This window comes from Toxorhynchites rutilus, chromosome 3, assembly GCF_029784135.1.
Source record: "Toxorhynchites rutilus septentrionalis strain SRP chromosome 3, ASM2978413v1, whole genome shotgun sequence".
NCBI lineage: Eukaryota > Metazoa > Arthropoda > Insecta > Diptera > Culicidae > Toxorhynchites > Toxorhynchites rutilus.
Genome location: NC_073746.1, coordinates 107,464,078 through 107,481,439, shown reverse-complemented (window position 1 = coordinate 107,481,439; position 17,362 = coordinate 107,464,078). Strand labels below are relative to the sequence as shown.

Genomic DNA, 17,362 nt, shown 5'->3' with positions numbered 1-17,362 from the left:
GAAGGAAATAAGTGGGCCGCATCACTCGCCAATTTTTGGAGAGTTTTTGTGGCCAAATATGGGGCAGAAGCAGTGCCGTAGGTCACGGTAGGTAGCTATCGGTTGGGATGCATCAGTACGCCATTTGATCCTCTGGTACGGTCGGTCTGCCTTGTGGAGAAGCATCTGACGGTACATCTTCTCGACGTCACCGTTCAGGGCAATGGGGTAGAAACAAAAGCGCATGATGAGTGACAACAAATCGTCTTGAACGACAGGTCCGACAAGTAGGAGGTCATTCAAGGAATATCCCGATGCGGTCTTGCACGCTGCATCAAACACGACTCTCGTCTTCGTGGTGGTACTCGATAGCTTGAATACGGGATGATGCGGGAGATAACAGTGTGGAATCGAGTTGTCCACGGGTTCGTTCAGATGTATCATGTGACCGAGACGCTCATACTCCTCCATGAATTGGTGATAGGATGATTTCATGCTGGGGTCACGCTCGAGACGGCGTTCTAAGCTGAGGAATCGGCGTTCGGCGATGGATTCCGAATTTCCCAAGAAGACGTCCGGATTATCCGTTTTGGGTAGGCGAACTACATATCGCCCGGTAGAGTCACGAGTTATTGTTGCTGCATAGAGCTCTTCGCAGGCCTTCTCCGTGCTGGAATGGACGGAATGGTTCGGAGTCGTCTCGATCTCCCAAAACCTTTGTAGAGTTGCATCCAACAGGGCATCAGTGCTGGATATGGTACACACCATTGAGTTGGAGGAATCTTGGGAAGTTGAACCGCAGAATGTCCAACCGAAGTACGTCTCGATGATGTAGGGGAGACCTGGGCCTAGGTCAAGTTTCTTCCCGGTGTGTAGGTCCCAATACGCCTCACCACCGATTACCAAATCAATCTTGTTGGGAATGTGGAACGCAGGGTCAGCCAACTGCACATTAGGGAGGTTCCACGAAGAGATTTGGACGTACATGGTGGGTAGGTCAGCCGTGGGATGCTCGATAACGAGGAATTGAAACTTCGTAGAGAAAGACGCGACTCTTGACTGGATTGTGGTGGTTACTGCAAGCTTGATCTTCCGGTGGGATTGTCCGATTCCAGCTACGGACACATCAACCTTGGATTGGGAGTTGGAGAGCAGGTTCGCAAGATCTTTGGACATGAAATGCGACATCGAAGCGGAATCTAGAAGAGCTCGGGCTTGGAAAACGTGCCCATTATCGTCGACGACTTGGAGAACGACTGTTTCGAGGAGAACCGTGCGGGCTTGGGACTGAACCGACATGCTTACTTGTTGGTAGGAGGTAGACGGCCCTGGGATAGCCAACATGGGTGGATCTTGTGCCGTTTCGGTAAGATTCGATGCTATGGCAGGAGTACATGAGCTCTGGGACTGGGATGGATCGTGTAGCAGCGTATGATGCCGATCTCGACAGATTCGGCAGGTAAACTTCGAGGAACAGTGTCTTGCTTGGTGGCCACTTCGGAAGCAGTTCCAGCAAATCCGTTCCGTTGGGATACCAGCTCTCTTCGTTGGCTGACGGGTATTTTGGCGAAAACTTGACATTGGAAGAGGAAATGTTTACCGGAACAAGCGTAACACGAAGGAAGGTTGGATCTACTATCGGATGCAGCAGCGTTGGCAGCGACCTTGGATTGGGTGTACTTCTTCGGAGGAACAACGTTGCCGGCCACCTTTGTTTGAACCGGTTGGGAACGTTGTAGTAGATCGGTTGCCACAGATTTCAGGATTTGTACCCGCTGGTACAGAAACTCAACAAGGTCGTTGTACTTGACGTCATCTTGCTGACTTGTCTTTTCCTCCCACGCGCGAAGAGTAGCTGGATCGAGCTTGTAGGACAGGATGTTTACAAGAGGTGTGTCCCAATGCTCGACGGGTTCACCTAACTTGGCAAGGGCCTTCACGTGGCGCTGGAACTCGTCCACGAGCTCATGTAACTCGTTGGCGGATTCTCTCTTGAGCGATGAGAAGTCGTAGATACTACGGAAGAGCTGCTTTTTCAAAAATCTGCGGTTGTCATACCTTTTTAGCAGGGCGTCCCAAACGGTACCGTAATTGTCGGCCTCGATATCCACGATCTCGAACGGCTTGCGTGCCTCGCCCTCTAGTGACTGGATGAGAATCAGCCAGTCGTTTTTCCACCTTTTTGTCTGGCATTTTTGCACCGATTTAACGTGGAACGATCGCGGTAACGTATACGAAAATAATCCTTCCCGACGCGGACGAAAACGAATTACTCCTTCCCGACGCGGACGAAAATCCTTTCCGGCGAATACACGAATTGCGTCGCGAAATCTCGGATCGGTGTAAACACTATCACTGTAGTCACTTCAGTTACAATCGCTTCTGCCTTGCCACCAACAAGGTCAAAACTATCGAAAAATCACTTGCGAAACAACTTTAATTTGTGCCACACTAGCGACAAATTGTACCCAGGCTAATTGCAGCACACTTTTCTCCCATTCAAAGGTCCAGCACAGCAACAATGCTTTGCTTGCCGGCGATCACACACTATTCTTATTACGGGGAATAGTCGATGCCTATAGTAATGGGTCAACGACTCTAACTCGCCACACAAATGAGATCAAGCAAAATGGACTGCTACTCAGCAATTGGCGCAATTTTTGACCACTAACGACACCAATGCAATGGCGCAATTCCTACGGAGTGTTTGCTATCACACGGTCGCACGAAACAGAAAGATCGCCACCACTCACGCACTAGTCCTCTCGACCGGATTGTCCTTCGATCCGGCTCGAAGGACCATAAAATGTACGAGCCAGTTGGCCGTAAATGCTGGACCGAAGGTTTTTCTTCGCCGTCGAAAACGACTGCCAAAAAGGCCAGTGAAATGGTAGCACTTAACAGATTTTGCCTATCTACAGCGCACAGTAGATCTCTCACCGGTGGGGGAGGGTAAATGTACTTTTGCTTTCCCACTTTTTCACCAAAGTCGCGGACAAGCACTTACATACCATTTACAATTGGTACTTTCGGAATTGTAAGATATGATATTACAACGAAATGTTATATTGTACGAAAGACGACCGTGTTATCGCAATGAGGAATGTATTTTGACTGTACTTTTTTGGTTCGGGGTCAGTGGTCATATAGATCGACTACTGACCACGATCGTTCGGGTGATCACGGTATTTCTCCTAATCTCTCTCTCTCTCTCGCTATTTCGATGGTATATAGCAGTAGCTTTAGGGTAATACAATTAATTGTTGCTTTATCGCTATGGGGTTGGGAAATTATACTATAGGGCCTCAACAGAAGTACTTTGACATTCTTTGTGGTGTAGGCTTCATTTTAACATCATTCACAAGTATCGAAACTGTATATAACTTAAAATACTAAGCAATTGCAAAAAAGTGACTGTCAAAACCAGCGATAGAGTGTTTGCGATAGCAAATTCGGAATTTGAATCAGGTTTCGAAGCACAATATCCAAATTTTTTGGAGTGTTAAATTTTTCCAAAGAAGAATAGCTAATTCGCTTTGATTTGATATATCGATCATCTAAAACGGTCTAGTAGCTCAAAAGTTATGATTAAAAAGAAATGCATTTTGGGTGTTCGGGATTTGAGACAAATGTAATCAAACTCATTTTGAGTTTTTCACCATGGATATGAATTTTTAAATTAATTTTATAGTAGCCAAATGAAAGAAAGGGCTCTATTGTATCCAAAAACCACATTAATTTCGCGAAAAAGTACCATTTTGAGTAATGAGACACTGTTTAATGGCCAAAAAAGCTTAAGTGTTCGGAATTTGAGGCAAAACGGTAAAAATCAGTCGCTATCATAATTGACCATATGACAATGAAATTGATTTGGCGTAGAATTGCTCTATATACACCCAGTATGTAAAAGTATTCAACAAGGAAGACATTTTGAAAACAGCTTAAACCTTCTATCACGATGTTACCCTTTGCTAACGACAACCATTACAAGGCATCAAATCCAACCCACAAGGTCGTTCTCGCTTCTACATTGCATCAAAATTACCAATGGTCAACATTTTTCCGGTGATTAATGTTCGTTCCACCATCCACCAGAACCGCTTCCCTGCTGAATCCGATTGCTGAACTCAGCAAATCCCGGTAAAAGCTAGTTGCGGCCCAGCAGTCGAAATGGGTCGTTTGGAGGAAAATTGTTATTTATCGTGGCTTTCGTTTTATTTTATCTGTTTCCTCGACTGGTTACAGTGGGTAATCTTTGCGAACGCACTGAATCATACAGACAGATTGTTCCGTGAAAGGCGGAGGAAGCGAAAAAATAGCTCCCTGCATTAGGAACCAGTTCGGTCGAATAACATTCGGAGGCCAAATAAACAAGCCACCTTCCACCAATTGCCACCAAAAAAAAAACACACATACATCGGTTGACAGCGGACAGACAGAGCCCCCGGTGGTGGTGTTTTTATCTGGACTCCAGGATTCTATTCAGTCGCTAAGGGGAGTTCACAGAACGGGACTCCGCACTGAGACGGATGATTGATTTACGCATCTAGTGGGGACGAAGACTTTAATTTGTATCGGGCAATTTCTCCGCCACCGCGTTCGTGAAATCGGAAAATAGGTCGATTTGGCTGTAATACAGTGGGCTGTGGGAATGAATACGAAGTATTCGTTTGATAATAGACTCAAAATTAGTTTCGCGACCCACTGTTGGACAAATTTATCCTTCACACTCGAACCGGTCGGTCGCCGAAAGGCAGAAGACGGCGGAAAGCAATATAAATGTCACGAATGATTGCTGGTGGACGCGGCAGCATCCTAATCAGGAAGGATCTTTCTATTGCTCTTGGTGTGGCGCGCTCCGTTCAATGGGACGCTGCTAAGTCCTTAATTCTGCCGAATCCGGCGACACACAGAATCCGACCGATAGACACTGAAATGATTTAGTGCCCGGTTTGTGCTCCAGCCCGAAACCGGTAGGAAGCGATAAAAGGATAATGGAATCGTTAAGTTAAGATTATCGGAAGGGATTAAAGGTGAAATGAATGAATATGGGATGAGGCCGTTATTCCCACCTCAAGTTGTATCCGCATCGATAAATTTTGCCTCCATAACCGCTCGCAATGGTTGACACCGAGCCGGATCTCGCTGACACGGAAATTGTCCGTGAAGGATTAATGTGAAAATAAACCAACCATTGCCACCGACAAACAAATGTCTGAATGGTGGTAATCTATTCAGCTCGTCACTGCCAATAGGAGAAAAAAAAAGAAAATCCTGTCACTGCTGGTGACATTAGAACATCCTTTCGCAAAGCTTCCTTCGGCAGATAAGTGCACTCGCATTCGCTAGAATGGAACTAAGAATTGCGGTAAGTTGGCGGTTTGTAGACGATAGAAAGGATGATTCCAAGCTGCACCGAGCGTTCGTTCCGAAGAAGTGAAACAGTTTAGAGCATACAGCTCAAATCGTTTCCATTCGCACTGACATGACGGAGCGTCTGCTAACGGCCTGGCACAGCAAGTACTACTGCACCAACAACTTGGATATATCCGCAAATAAATAAAACCAAATAAAGATTGAGATGCTGCAACCAGAGAGATCTGCAGCGCAATGCTGCCAGCTTGGAATCATAAAAATGAGCCCCGTCCTGTCTTTACTCATTCGCCACCCGTAGATCAAGAAGGAAAAGTTTTGCTGTAGTGGTAATTTAAACCGTAAATAATGTTTTTTCTGCTATTCGGCTCGGAAAAAACTTTCCCTCCCCGGGCAAAACTTGGTTTAATCTACCATTCCTAGAACTTGTGAGATAGAGTGGCGAGGAACGAAAATTAACCTCACAGAGTTTGGATAATTCCAACTTGGCGTGAAATAGATTTAACGGCTGAAGTGCGGGCTGAGCGACATTTATTCGGAATGATTTTTTATGCATAGTAAAGTTCAGGAAAGATGGTTTTATGATTACTATTATTGAATCGTACTGAATAAATACAACCAATGAACGATTTACCTGGAAATTGTACACACTTTACCATTAAATAAATATTAATTCCGTACTTCGAGCTCAAAATATCTTCAGTTTAGAGCAGGACTTTAGAGTCTTAGATACACCATCCATTGCTATTGGTTAAGCGCATGCTATTGAAAGGCGCACGACATTAAAGAAACTTGCTAGAAGGAATAACTTGTTAAATACTGGACGCGCTTTAAAGCAACAAAAATACTAACAAATTTAAAAAAATAACTTTTTTTCAAAAATTCATAACTTTTGAATTACTGTCCCCAATCAGATGATTTAGATTAGCTAATTAACTGGTATTTTTTTTTTAAATACTACACTTACAAAAAAAAAGTATTTTGTTTTCAAGATTGATGGTATTTCCTTTTTATAGTTTACATCGTTTAAATAGTCTCGGGACCAAGGACGCTCTATCTTTTTCATATTTTTTTCTTGAAAGCTGAAGTTTTCTACATAACATATCCAAAAATCAGAGTGTTTTTTTTTTCAATTTTGTGCATGTTAACATGTTTTCATTGTTCGTTCAATATTCATATGTTACTAGACTATTTCTATGCGACTAGAATCCATTTTTCCAGCATTTCGATTATCTGAATCGGTCCAGTAATTCAAAAGTTTAATCATAATCAAAAAAACAGTTTTAGAAAAAAAAACGGAAAAAACGATTTTTCAGATAATCGGTTGCATTTGATAAATCATAACTCAAAAAGGAAAAAAAACTCTGATTTTTGGATACGTTATGTAAAAAATCTTCAGCTCTCAAGAAAACAATAGCGCTCTTGGTTTAGAAACCATTCAAACTATAAAAAGCAAATATTGGGTTGGGGAAAAAGAAATGTCGTATTTCTGATCGAAATTTGACGCTTTATTTAACATACTTAAAATTATCCAATTTAAGTCAAATATGCACCGTTTTGTTCGCAAACTTGTTGCCGTTTAGAAGGCAACTTCATTATCCCCCTTCTTATAAACCTCCCCCCCCCTCCTTATTTGCAAAAAAACTCAGACAGCCAGTTTTCGTAAGCCTCTTTTGAGGTCAACTTAGTATCACCAAGAGCGTTTTGCATGGACCGGAAGAGATGATAATCACTTGGAGCCAGGTCCGGACTATACGGTGGGTGCAATAGGACATCCCATCCGAGCTCCCGTAGCTTCTGGCGGGTCATCAAAGATGTGTGCGGCCGAGCGTTGTCCTGGCGGAAAACAACATCATTCCTATTGATCATTTCTGGCCGCTTCTGGTCAATCGCCTGCTTCAAACGGTCAAGCTGCTCACAGTAGAGAACCGAGTTGAGGGTCTGGCCATAGTTGAGCAACTCATAGTGGATGATTCCCTTCCACCAAACACACAGCAAAACCTTCCTGGCCGTCAATCCGGGCTTGGCGATGGTTTGGGCCGGCTCACCGCGCTTCGACCACGACTTTTTTCGCTTTAGGTTTTCGTATGTGATCCACTTTTCATCACCAGTCTCCATCTTCTTCAAAAATAGGTCGAGTTCGTTCCGTTTCAGCAGTGCATCGCAGGCGTTGATTCGGTCTAAAAGATTTTTTTGCGTCAACTCGTGTGGCACCCATACATCCAGCTTTTTTTTGGAATCCAATCTTCTGCAAATGGTTCCAAACGGTTTTATGGTCTATACCCAGTTTCTGGCCAATCGAGCGACTGCTCACATGTCGGTCTACTAGGATGATCTCAACGATTTTATCGGTTTCCACGACGATTGGCCTACCAGTACGGGGTGTATCTTCGACAGCCACTACACCAGAACGAAATCGATCAAACCAACGCTGTGCTGTGCGAATCGTTACAGTATCGGGTCCATAAACTACACGAATTCTTCTTGCTTGGTGGACTCCATCTTTGGCGCGCTATAACTTGAAACTGGAAAGGACAATCACAACACTGTTAAAACGACACTTGTAGCACAGATTGTCGTCTTTAAATAGCCGTATAGTATGACCCAATTTTTTTTGACTAATTTTAAGTGACTAATTCATGTACAGTAGGGTAAAAATCGTGATTTTTGAAGATTTTGCTTGAATTTTCACCAGGAATTAATTATATCGATATTGCAGCCAAATTAAGATAGATAAAAGTAGGGTGTCAAAGAAAAAATTGTAGAGCGGTTAGAGAGCTTCAAAGTGATTGATAGTAACAATCCAGTTTAATAAAAAAAATCAGGATGACATTAATAATAACACATTAAAAATCACTAACTTTTAAGTTTTTCACTTCCAAAATGTTATTAAAATCCATTGATTTAGATGTTCCACTACTATATCCTGTATCAAATTTTCTCATCTTTCAAATGAAAGCTACAGAATCGTCTTCCGTAGCGTACTTTGTAATGTAGAGCCAGTTCGAGGCAACAGAGTCCGAAACAAAAAAAAAGTTCTATAACTCTGTCATTGTAGAAATTCGAACATGAAGGGTGTTAAATAAAAAATGAGAATTTTTTCAATACCTTTCAGTAACTCAAATAAAGAGCGTAAAATTTTCTTTCTCCAAGAAAATTGCTCTTTGGGCTACCTAGAAACAGTAGGCGTGTTTGGTTTTGCTAGTTTGAATTTAGTCGAAGCAAAGATGGCATCGAAACAGCACGTGCTCCGCGAACGCATTGTACGGTTCTACGAAACGCATTTCCAGCAAGGAAAAAAGTTCACGGTGGCACATTTTAAGGAAGAAAATGTACCTGTCAGTACGGTATATCGTATCCTGGGTTCCCTGAACGTAGAGCGGAAGGTCGGAAATGGTCGTCCGGTGACGATAATGATGAAGCAGAGGAAGACATCGTTAAAGAAGCTGTTTGACAACAAGGACGCAACCAGCCTGCGTGACGCCGGTCGGAACTATGGCTGCTCCCACGTATTGATCCATCGGACCCTCAAGATGGAAGGAATCGTCTGCAGGAAGAAGACGAGGTCGCCTTAGTACACGGAGGAGCAGATTGAGACGGTTCAATCACAGTGTCGGTGGATGATCAAAAAATACCGCGGGACGTCTTTCGTTCTGGACGACGAAAGATTTTTTCCGCTGTCCAAAACGCATATTTCAGGAAATGATAATTACTACTCCAGCGACAAGTCATCCACACCACCTGAAGTGAAATACAAGTTCAAGCACAAGTTTGAAAAAAAGGTAATGTTGTACATCGTCATTTCCGACCGGGGCATTTCAAAGCCTTGGTTTAAGCCGAGCAGTCTGACAACCAACCAACAAATCTATCGAGAAGAGTGCCTCGATAAAATCCTGCTGCCGTTCCCTAACGAGCATCACGCGGATGGGAAGTACGTCTTCTGGCCGGACAAGGCGTCTTCCCATTACGCCAAGAATACGCTGGCGTATCTTGAGGAGAAAAAGATACCGTTCGTGTCGAAAGATCGTAACCCAACAAACTTGTCCCAGTGCCGCCCAATAGAGGATTTCTTTGGCTCACTCAGTGCCCTAGTGTATAAAAGCAATTGGAGGGCCAAGGACACGAAGTAACTGACTACAAGAATCCGGAATTGTATCCGGAAAATGGACGTAAGTGCCGTACAACGTTCTTGTGAGAGCATCGCGACAAAGTTGCGTCGAACAGCAGACCACGGCCCTTACTCAAACATTCACTGACATGTTTTGAAGAAAATACATTATGTTATTAATAAAAAATACTGAAATCGAAGAAAAAAAATTTTTTTTTAAATGTGATTGAAAAAATTCTCATTTTCTATTTAACACCCGTTATGAGTAGAAGGGTTTTTTCCATCAAATATGATCGTCTATCACCCTCTGAGAGATTCTGGATAATTTTTTTTTTTCATGTGAGAAAGGTATTTTATGACTTTAAGGGGATGAATCAAAAATCAAATTCCTCTTTTATATTAAAAAAAAAAAGAAAAATACATGCAAAAAAAACGAATAAAAAAAAATTTTTTTTGATTCGATTATATACAGGATTCGATTATATAAAGTGAAAATAAATCAGAAACTGTATATAATCGAGTCCGCGCTGTAATTGGCTTAAATTTGATATATCGATCATCTTAATCGGTTCAGTTGTTCGAAGATTATAAATTTTTGAAAAAAGATCATTTTTTGAAAAAAGGGAAAAATTTGATTTTTTGGAACACCCTAAAATGGAAATGGGCACTCTAATGAAAAATGAAAAAATACGGGTTCAATATTTTGCGATAAGGAGCAAAACTACAATTTTTAACGAAAATCTGAGAACCACTATATCGGTTTGGCATGGGATGGCTGAAAAACTAAAATTAGGATTATGCTTCAAACTTGGACTTCAAAATTTAATACAGATTTCAATACAGCCGTAGTTAGCCGTAGGAAAAAACGTTCTATATAATATTTCATGTTGAATCGCATGTTGATTCGATTTGTTACGACCCGGACAACTAGGAAAAAAAACATCAATTTATCTCACAACATTTTTTATTATTTACTTTTGACATACAACAAACTAGATAAATAACACCATAAAAAGGATCTCGAAGCACCACGATAAGACCTAGAAACAATGACAATTACCACCATTATAAACACGAACAATTATCTTTTCATCGTCATTCATGGATAACTGAAAACAATCACACATAATTGAACTAAACAAAACATTCTTTTTTGAGGTCAAAACAAAAAAAGTCACAGGAATGTTGTGTCCGAGACACGACCGCATAGTTGACGTAGGATTCCGTTAGGCTATCTGTTGATTTTGGATATGCTTGAAGAATTACATCGTTAAACTCTTTGATAATGATTTGGTGACCCTGAAAAAGATGCCGAATGAGACATGATGATAACCGCCCTCTGTAACCCTGGACGAGATGTCTCCTGTGTTATGTATGGATGAAATAAAGAAAAAAAAACTCGCCAATGTAATATAAGATAATTATCAATACCGAACACAATTATCAATTTTTGTCATCAGTAAAAACATGTTACTCGATTATCCGCGAAAGTGAGTTCACTTGTAATTCTATAGAATTTATCGGAATTTGCCAGTGAGCGGTAGGGTCTTGTTCTTTTGTTTTGTTCATGTCCTTCACATTATCTTATCACTGGTGTAAACGACCTTACAGATGGATAGTTTAATGATTTCTGTATTGAGGAAACATAGTTTTCATGCTTAAATATCTCTTTTTTTGTGTCTGCTCCTAATTTTAAGCCCTTTATTGCGTTATCCGCGATTTTCGTAATCCGCGGTGAGCTAGCCCGACTATTCCGCGGATAATCGGGGTTCTACTGCATAGAGAAAATATATTCGAAATGGAAAAGGTAATTTTCTTTTATAATATTTATTTTCTGGGTGTTTATTTAATCTTTTATTCATCCCAATGCGAATTTTAATTGGACTAACAACACCTTATATTATATGTAGAGCATATGGGAAATCACTTTTTCGTATATTTCCTCACTTTTCCAATTTTTCTTACCGTATGAACATTCCTTGGGTGGAAATGAACACAAAAAACAGACAGCTGAAACCGAACCACCCGTTCTCGACTGGGAACACACCTTGATTTTAATTTATGAACATTTCAATGACTCGTTTCTAATTTCAAGTTATTTTTAACACAACTGCTACTATATACAATTTTACACTTACACTTGTGCTAAACTTTTCACAATACACTATCGGTCATTGATATGAACTTTCACGAAGTTCCAAATTTGAATTTTATTTGCTAGAATCATCGTATCACTCACCTTACATGCAATATAAAAATGCCCCCGACTTGCATATATTTGGAATGCCGATTTCCCCAGGGAACCTTGGTTTTGATACCTCTGTTAGGGGACACATTTCGATAGGAACAAAAGTTCCCCCTACTTTCATGTATTTTCAATGCCGATTTCCCCCAGGCAGCTTGGTTTTGATGTCTCTGTTAGGGAATCGCCGCATGTGTCGTCAATTTCGACCAATCAGAAGTGGATATTTCCGTTAGGATGAGGGTTGAGATTTTTCAATTGTTCGATGTTAGTTTCATGACATATATTATTTTATTCAATGTAAAAAATTGTTATGGTGTGCTGGAATCGATTGACGCAAAAATTTCATCAATCCATCATGAAATGACTGAGACAATTTTCACGATGTGCTCGATTTTCAATTTTCAATTTGTACCCCAATATGTTCCCGAAAGACGTAATCCTACGTCAAAATCACAAACGAGTTGCTGTCAAAAGACAGGAACAGATAGAAACGGATTCGCTACACAAAGAGCAATTGGGTTATAGCGAATATTCTAGACGCAATCCAAACAAATTTAACTATAAACATTGACATCGTTCAATGGGCAAACCATGTTCAGTATGGTCAGTTGCGGATAAAATATAGATCAGGGTAGATCAGCTCTGACTATATTCGATCACATTTCTAATCAATCAACGGGTAGTCAATCTACTCTATTTGCTACTCATCTCTCTTGAACTCTGCTCAGAAACTATCTGGGCGAAGACTCTATTTTTCATATTGCTCTTGAGTTACGTGAGCAGAATGGGGCCGCGCATTATCGTGGATGAGGAATACTCCTTTCGTCAATAAACCTGGCCTTTTGTTCTTAATCGCGGTTCTTAATCGGTCCAAAACTTCACAATAGTACGGTGATGAAACAGGCGTTCGGTGGTCAACGATTCGATAACACTGAAGAAATTCGTGATGCAGTTACATCGTACTTCAAAAAGCTGGACGTTTCGCACTTCGCGCTCGGAATAGAAAAACTCGTGCCACGCTATGAAAAATGCCTCGAACGTTACGGAGATTATGTAGAAAAATAGAAAATAAGACGTAGATTACGAAAACCATCTTGGTTTTTGTCCTAACTTCTTTTTTTCGCGATTTCTGAGGCACTGAAACTTATTTTTTGAACGACCCTCGTATAATGCTCGATTAATAAAAATTCATGCCTGAAACAGACTCAGTTCGCTTTGATTTTTGTTTTATAATACTGGTCTCTTAATTTGGGTTAACATAAATATTATCTACTAGCTGACCGTGCAAACTTCGTCTCGCCCAAATTCACGTTTTCTTACTAATCGAACGTCCATGGGTTCAATCGCAGAACTGTTCATTGATTAATTTCGACCCTTTAAAAATTCCGTTTACTATGCATTTCCTAGTATTTCTACCAGAACTCGTCATTATAATATCAAATATTTTCAGATCCAATTCTCGTTCAAGATTTTTCAATCACTTGCAAATAACATGTTTCTCCCTTACATGGAGAAATTTTACAGAAAATGTAATAAACTGATGACATCTGAAATTGGACGATTCTTTTCTCGAGTTTTACCCTTACCCTTCGCTTGATTAGTTCTAGAGTTATGCAGAAATTTATATTTCTTTTGTATGGCAGCCCTCCCATAGAGAGGGGGAGGAAATTCGTATCACGATGAAAATATTTCTTGTCCCCTAAAACCTCCACATAACACATTTGATTCCGTTTGCTTGGTTAGTTCGCGAGTTATGCAGAAATTTGTGTTTCATTTGAATGGCTGACTTTAAAAAGTCATATCTCATACAACTACAAAAAAAATCATCTCTGATATCGAGATACGTTTTGTAAAACGTTCTCAGCTTTCAAGAAAAAAAATAGAAAAATATAGCGCCCTCTAGTACAAAACCATTAAAACAAAAAAAAAAACGACTAAAATCAATAATTACGAATATGAAATCAATTTTTTTCAAGTTCAATATTTTTTAATAGCTCATCGCTTTAATCAGCTATTAAAATTTTTGAATAAAAGCCATTTTTGGGAAAGTGAAAAAAAAAAGATTTTTCAAACCACCCTAAAATGGAAATGGGCACCTTAATAAAAAAAATAAAAAAAATACGGTTCTAATGTTTTGCGATTACCACTTTTGTCGAAAATCTGAGAATCACTATTTCGGTTTGGCATCTCGCTTTGATATTAAAATTTTTCACATGTAATCAAGTGATTTCACAATCAATGAGTTCACATTATCATCTCATAATTATTTAACGATAATTTCCAAAAAGAGAAACCAAATAAGAAAACCAAAGACGAAACCACCAAAGCATCAAGTATTCCAAACTTGACTGGCGAAGGCAATTTCAAAATGATAATCACCGAACCAAAGCCGTCCGATCTATTTAGCGCGACTAATCCGTAATACGCTACGTGAAAGGATAACGTGAGAAGGAAATACAAACACACAAAAATCATACACCCATTCTCGTCGTCTGTGGAAAGTTTCCTGATACAAAACAAAAAAGGAAAAGAGTCACCAGTATCGGCGAGGCGGAAAATCGAAGCCGAGTGGCAGCGAGAAGGGGCGGGAAAACCAAAAAGTGGGATTGAGAACATATGATTAAAGGGGTCCGATAAGTGGTCTTCCGTATATGTGTTGAGTTGAGGTCGTCACCCAAGAAGGGCTATCGGGACGTCAGGACGCTCGTCACGATTGCGGTTTCGGATTAGATGAAACGATTTCGGATGTATTGCTTTCAAATTAGTTGATTGACTTTTTATTTGACGAGGGGATAAGACGCGGCTTCGTCGTATATATGTCGACGGAAACGATTGGTGCTTTGATGGTTTCGTGCCGTTTCGCTCGGTGTCTGGGCGTTTTGCATGACAATCGAACCGTATGTTGGATTTTATTGCAGCGGAAATTCGTCTTTTTACGAGCGATTAGGAGTCATCAAAAAGCCTGAGAAGAAATTGAATGTTGATAAATCTTCGCCGATGAAACGTTGTGTTATCCCAGCTTTAAAGTAAATGTCTGTGTACCGAGTTCACTCTGTAAAAATGTCCCCACATGGATTCCATCCAATTTATTTCGAAAGTCTGGTACTTATTCCGAGCAAACAGAGTCTACTTCTAAATTCTCGTGTCGAAGCTTTTTCCTCTGCTTTTTTTTTGTTCTGGAGAATTCTACTGTTACGACAAAAGCGGGTATATGTACTGATTGCCCATAAAAGGAAAAAGTTGCCATTCGCAAATCTATGACATTCGCAACGGACGGAGGGATAAGAACGTCTCTACACACATGTACCGAAGGCAGTGGATGTGTACAGCCAGAGACAGCAAAAACAATCATGAAGAAATTTAAAATTTATCTTTCCAGGAAAGTTTCCTTTCCTTTCTAGTTCATTTACTCAGTGTGTGTGTGTTTGCTCCTACTGGAAGAAGCTTCCTTTTCGGGCGATGTTTTAACTACAAACGAGGGATACTAAATAACACGAAACAGTGGGAAAATTAAATCCGCAGAAAAACTTTTCCGTTATTGTTACAATTGAAAGCTAGGTCAGTTTTGAATAGACAGCGACAGATATGCGATGTTAAGGAATATTTTCTTCTGGTGAAACATCATTTCCAGAGGACCTTCCATCCTGTGCGGGTGTGTTTATTTTCTTCTAACTTCCCTCGTCCAACATCGCTCGTCATCTTGCTCGAATTGGTGGATATATCTTGGTACAAGTTTTCGATTTCGACCGGCACAACTTTGTCTATGCTCCTGTTGCTTACCCTCCACTGTGTGCTTCCCATTGAGTTTTTGAAATCAACTGTCATCCATTGCACTCGGGGGCTTCGTCACAAATGGAATGAAGTGAGGAGGGTGGTAATGTGCAAGCTACTCTTCCAAAGTTATTTCGGATGCGTTGAGACCAAGTGTGAAATAGATGTAAATGAAAATTAAAAAAAATATATGTTTTGCACGTTATGTAGAATATATTAAAATTCTAGAGTTTGCATGGATCAATGTATCTTGATCCGGTTAAATTTGATGTTTAGGAGACCACATGAAACGTCGCGAGGTTAATTCAACGAGTGATTCAAAATTTATTTTTTCACTTTTCCCGACCAACAAATGTTGCAAAGTAAGCATCTATATGCTTTTCTTCGGTAAGCTTTGAATTCGGGTAATTTCATCATCGGATAATCTGCTCTTCTGACTGTGCTGCACGAATGTAAAAAAAAAATGGGTTGAATTTGGGATTGGAATTGATACGAAATTATTGCGCTTGCGCTTGAGATCAAGATGCAGAGTGTAGTGTATTTTTTGGAGGGATCGATTTCCATCTTAATCTGTGGGAAATAATATGCTATGAGCATTGTAGGGCAATTGGCTAAGAGAATAAATAATGGATATGCGATGTGTTTTTTGTCTATCCTTTTATTAATATCTGTTACTACATATATCTATGAAGCACGATTGATCAGAAGTATATTGGACCTTGAACATCTTCTTGTCGATTTTTCGTTGAATTTCCTGACCTAAAAATTAAAGGGTTACATGGACGGAAACTTGACGTAGGACTTGACCCTTGACGGATGAAAACTGGACGAATTGGCAGAGCAGAAGAGATAGATATAATCCGGATCCATCTAATTTTATGGTGACTATTTTCAATGGTTAACTATATATAAAATACTGTGTTCAGTAGCCTTACTGTGAGATTGAAAATTGAAGAGAATCATTCTCGGTCATATTTGAAACGTCAATGACGACCTTCTACCTCTTCAACTGATGAAAACATCGAAAAAATAAAAGGAATAGACCCATTCCAGCGTGACGTGACAACGTCTGTACGCAAAATGAGTTCAATGTTCTTTTAGATTGTGAAACATTGCGAAACAAGACAATTTTAATTGCTTATGGTATGTTCATCAAAATAAACTATATAAATTTAATCTATATGTTACCTGTATGCCGTGGAAAAATTCGGGGTGGTCCTAAACCGACCTCCAATTTTTACATAGAGATTGTTTAACACGTTCACTCTGGCGCTCTACACGCGTTGCTCTAAGTTGCTCTAAGTTCTCACCACTCAAATATTATCTCTCTCATTTGACCTTCCACCTATTGGAGGGATCGAAGCTGTTGCTTGTCATGCAAACATCAGAGGCAAAGACCTCTGTATAGTCAGCTTGTATTGGGCTCCGAGAGCTGCGGTTAGCCGCAAACAACTTGATGACATGTGCTCACTCCTTCCTGAGCCACGATTAATCTTGGGAGACTTCAACTCTTACGGAACTGCCTGGGGGGAACCGTACGACGATAATCGTTCATCGTTGATATATGACCTTTGTAACAGCTTCAATATGACCGTTTTGAACACTGGAGAAACAACACGTGTACCTAAACCTCCTGCTAACCCAAGTGCTCTTGACCTCTCGCTTTGCTCGAATTCACTATCGTTAGATTGCAAGTGGAATGTAATCCAGGATCCCAACGGTAGTGACCACTTGCCAATCAAAATTTTTATCACGAAATTTCGTGGGAGGTTTATCACGATAAACGTCAATGAAAAAATATGGAAAGTGGCTCGAAACATGAGAAATCGCTTTTCATCCAATGAAAGCGAGGAATATTCACATCGATGGATTTTTAATTTTGCACG

At 40.4% G+C, this 17,362-nt stretch overlaps 1 protein-coding gene across 1 annotated transcript; it reads right to left on the bottom strand.

Moving 5' to 3' along the window:
• Positions 1 to 21: 21 nt before the first annotated feature.
• On the bottom strand, positions 22 to 1,278 carry LOC129773399 (uncharacterized). The gene has a single exon (XM_055776996.1). It carries the CDS (start codon positions 1,276 to 1,278, stop codon positions 22 to 24), a length of 1,257 nt encoding a protein of 418 aa, XP_055632971.1.
• Positions 1,279 to 17,362: the final 16,084 nt, after the last annotated feature.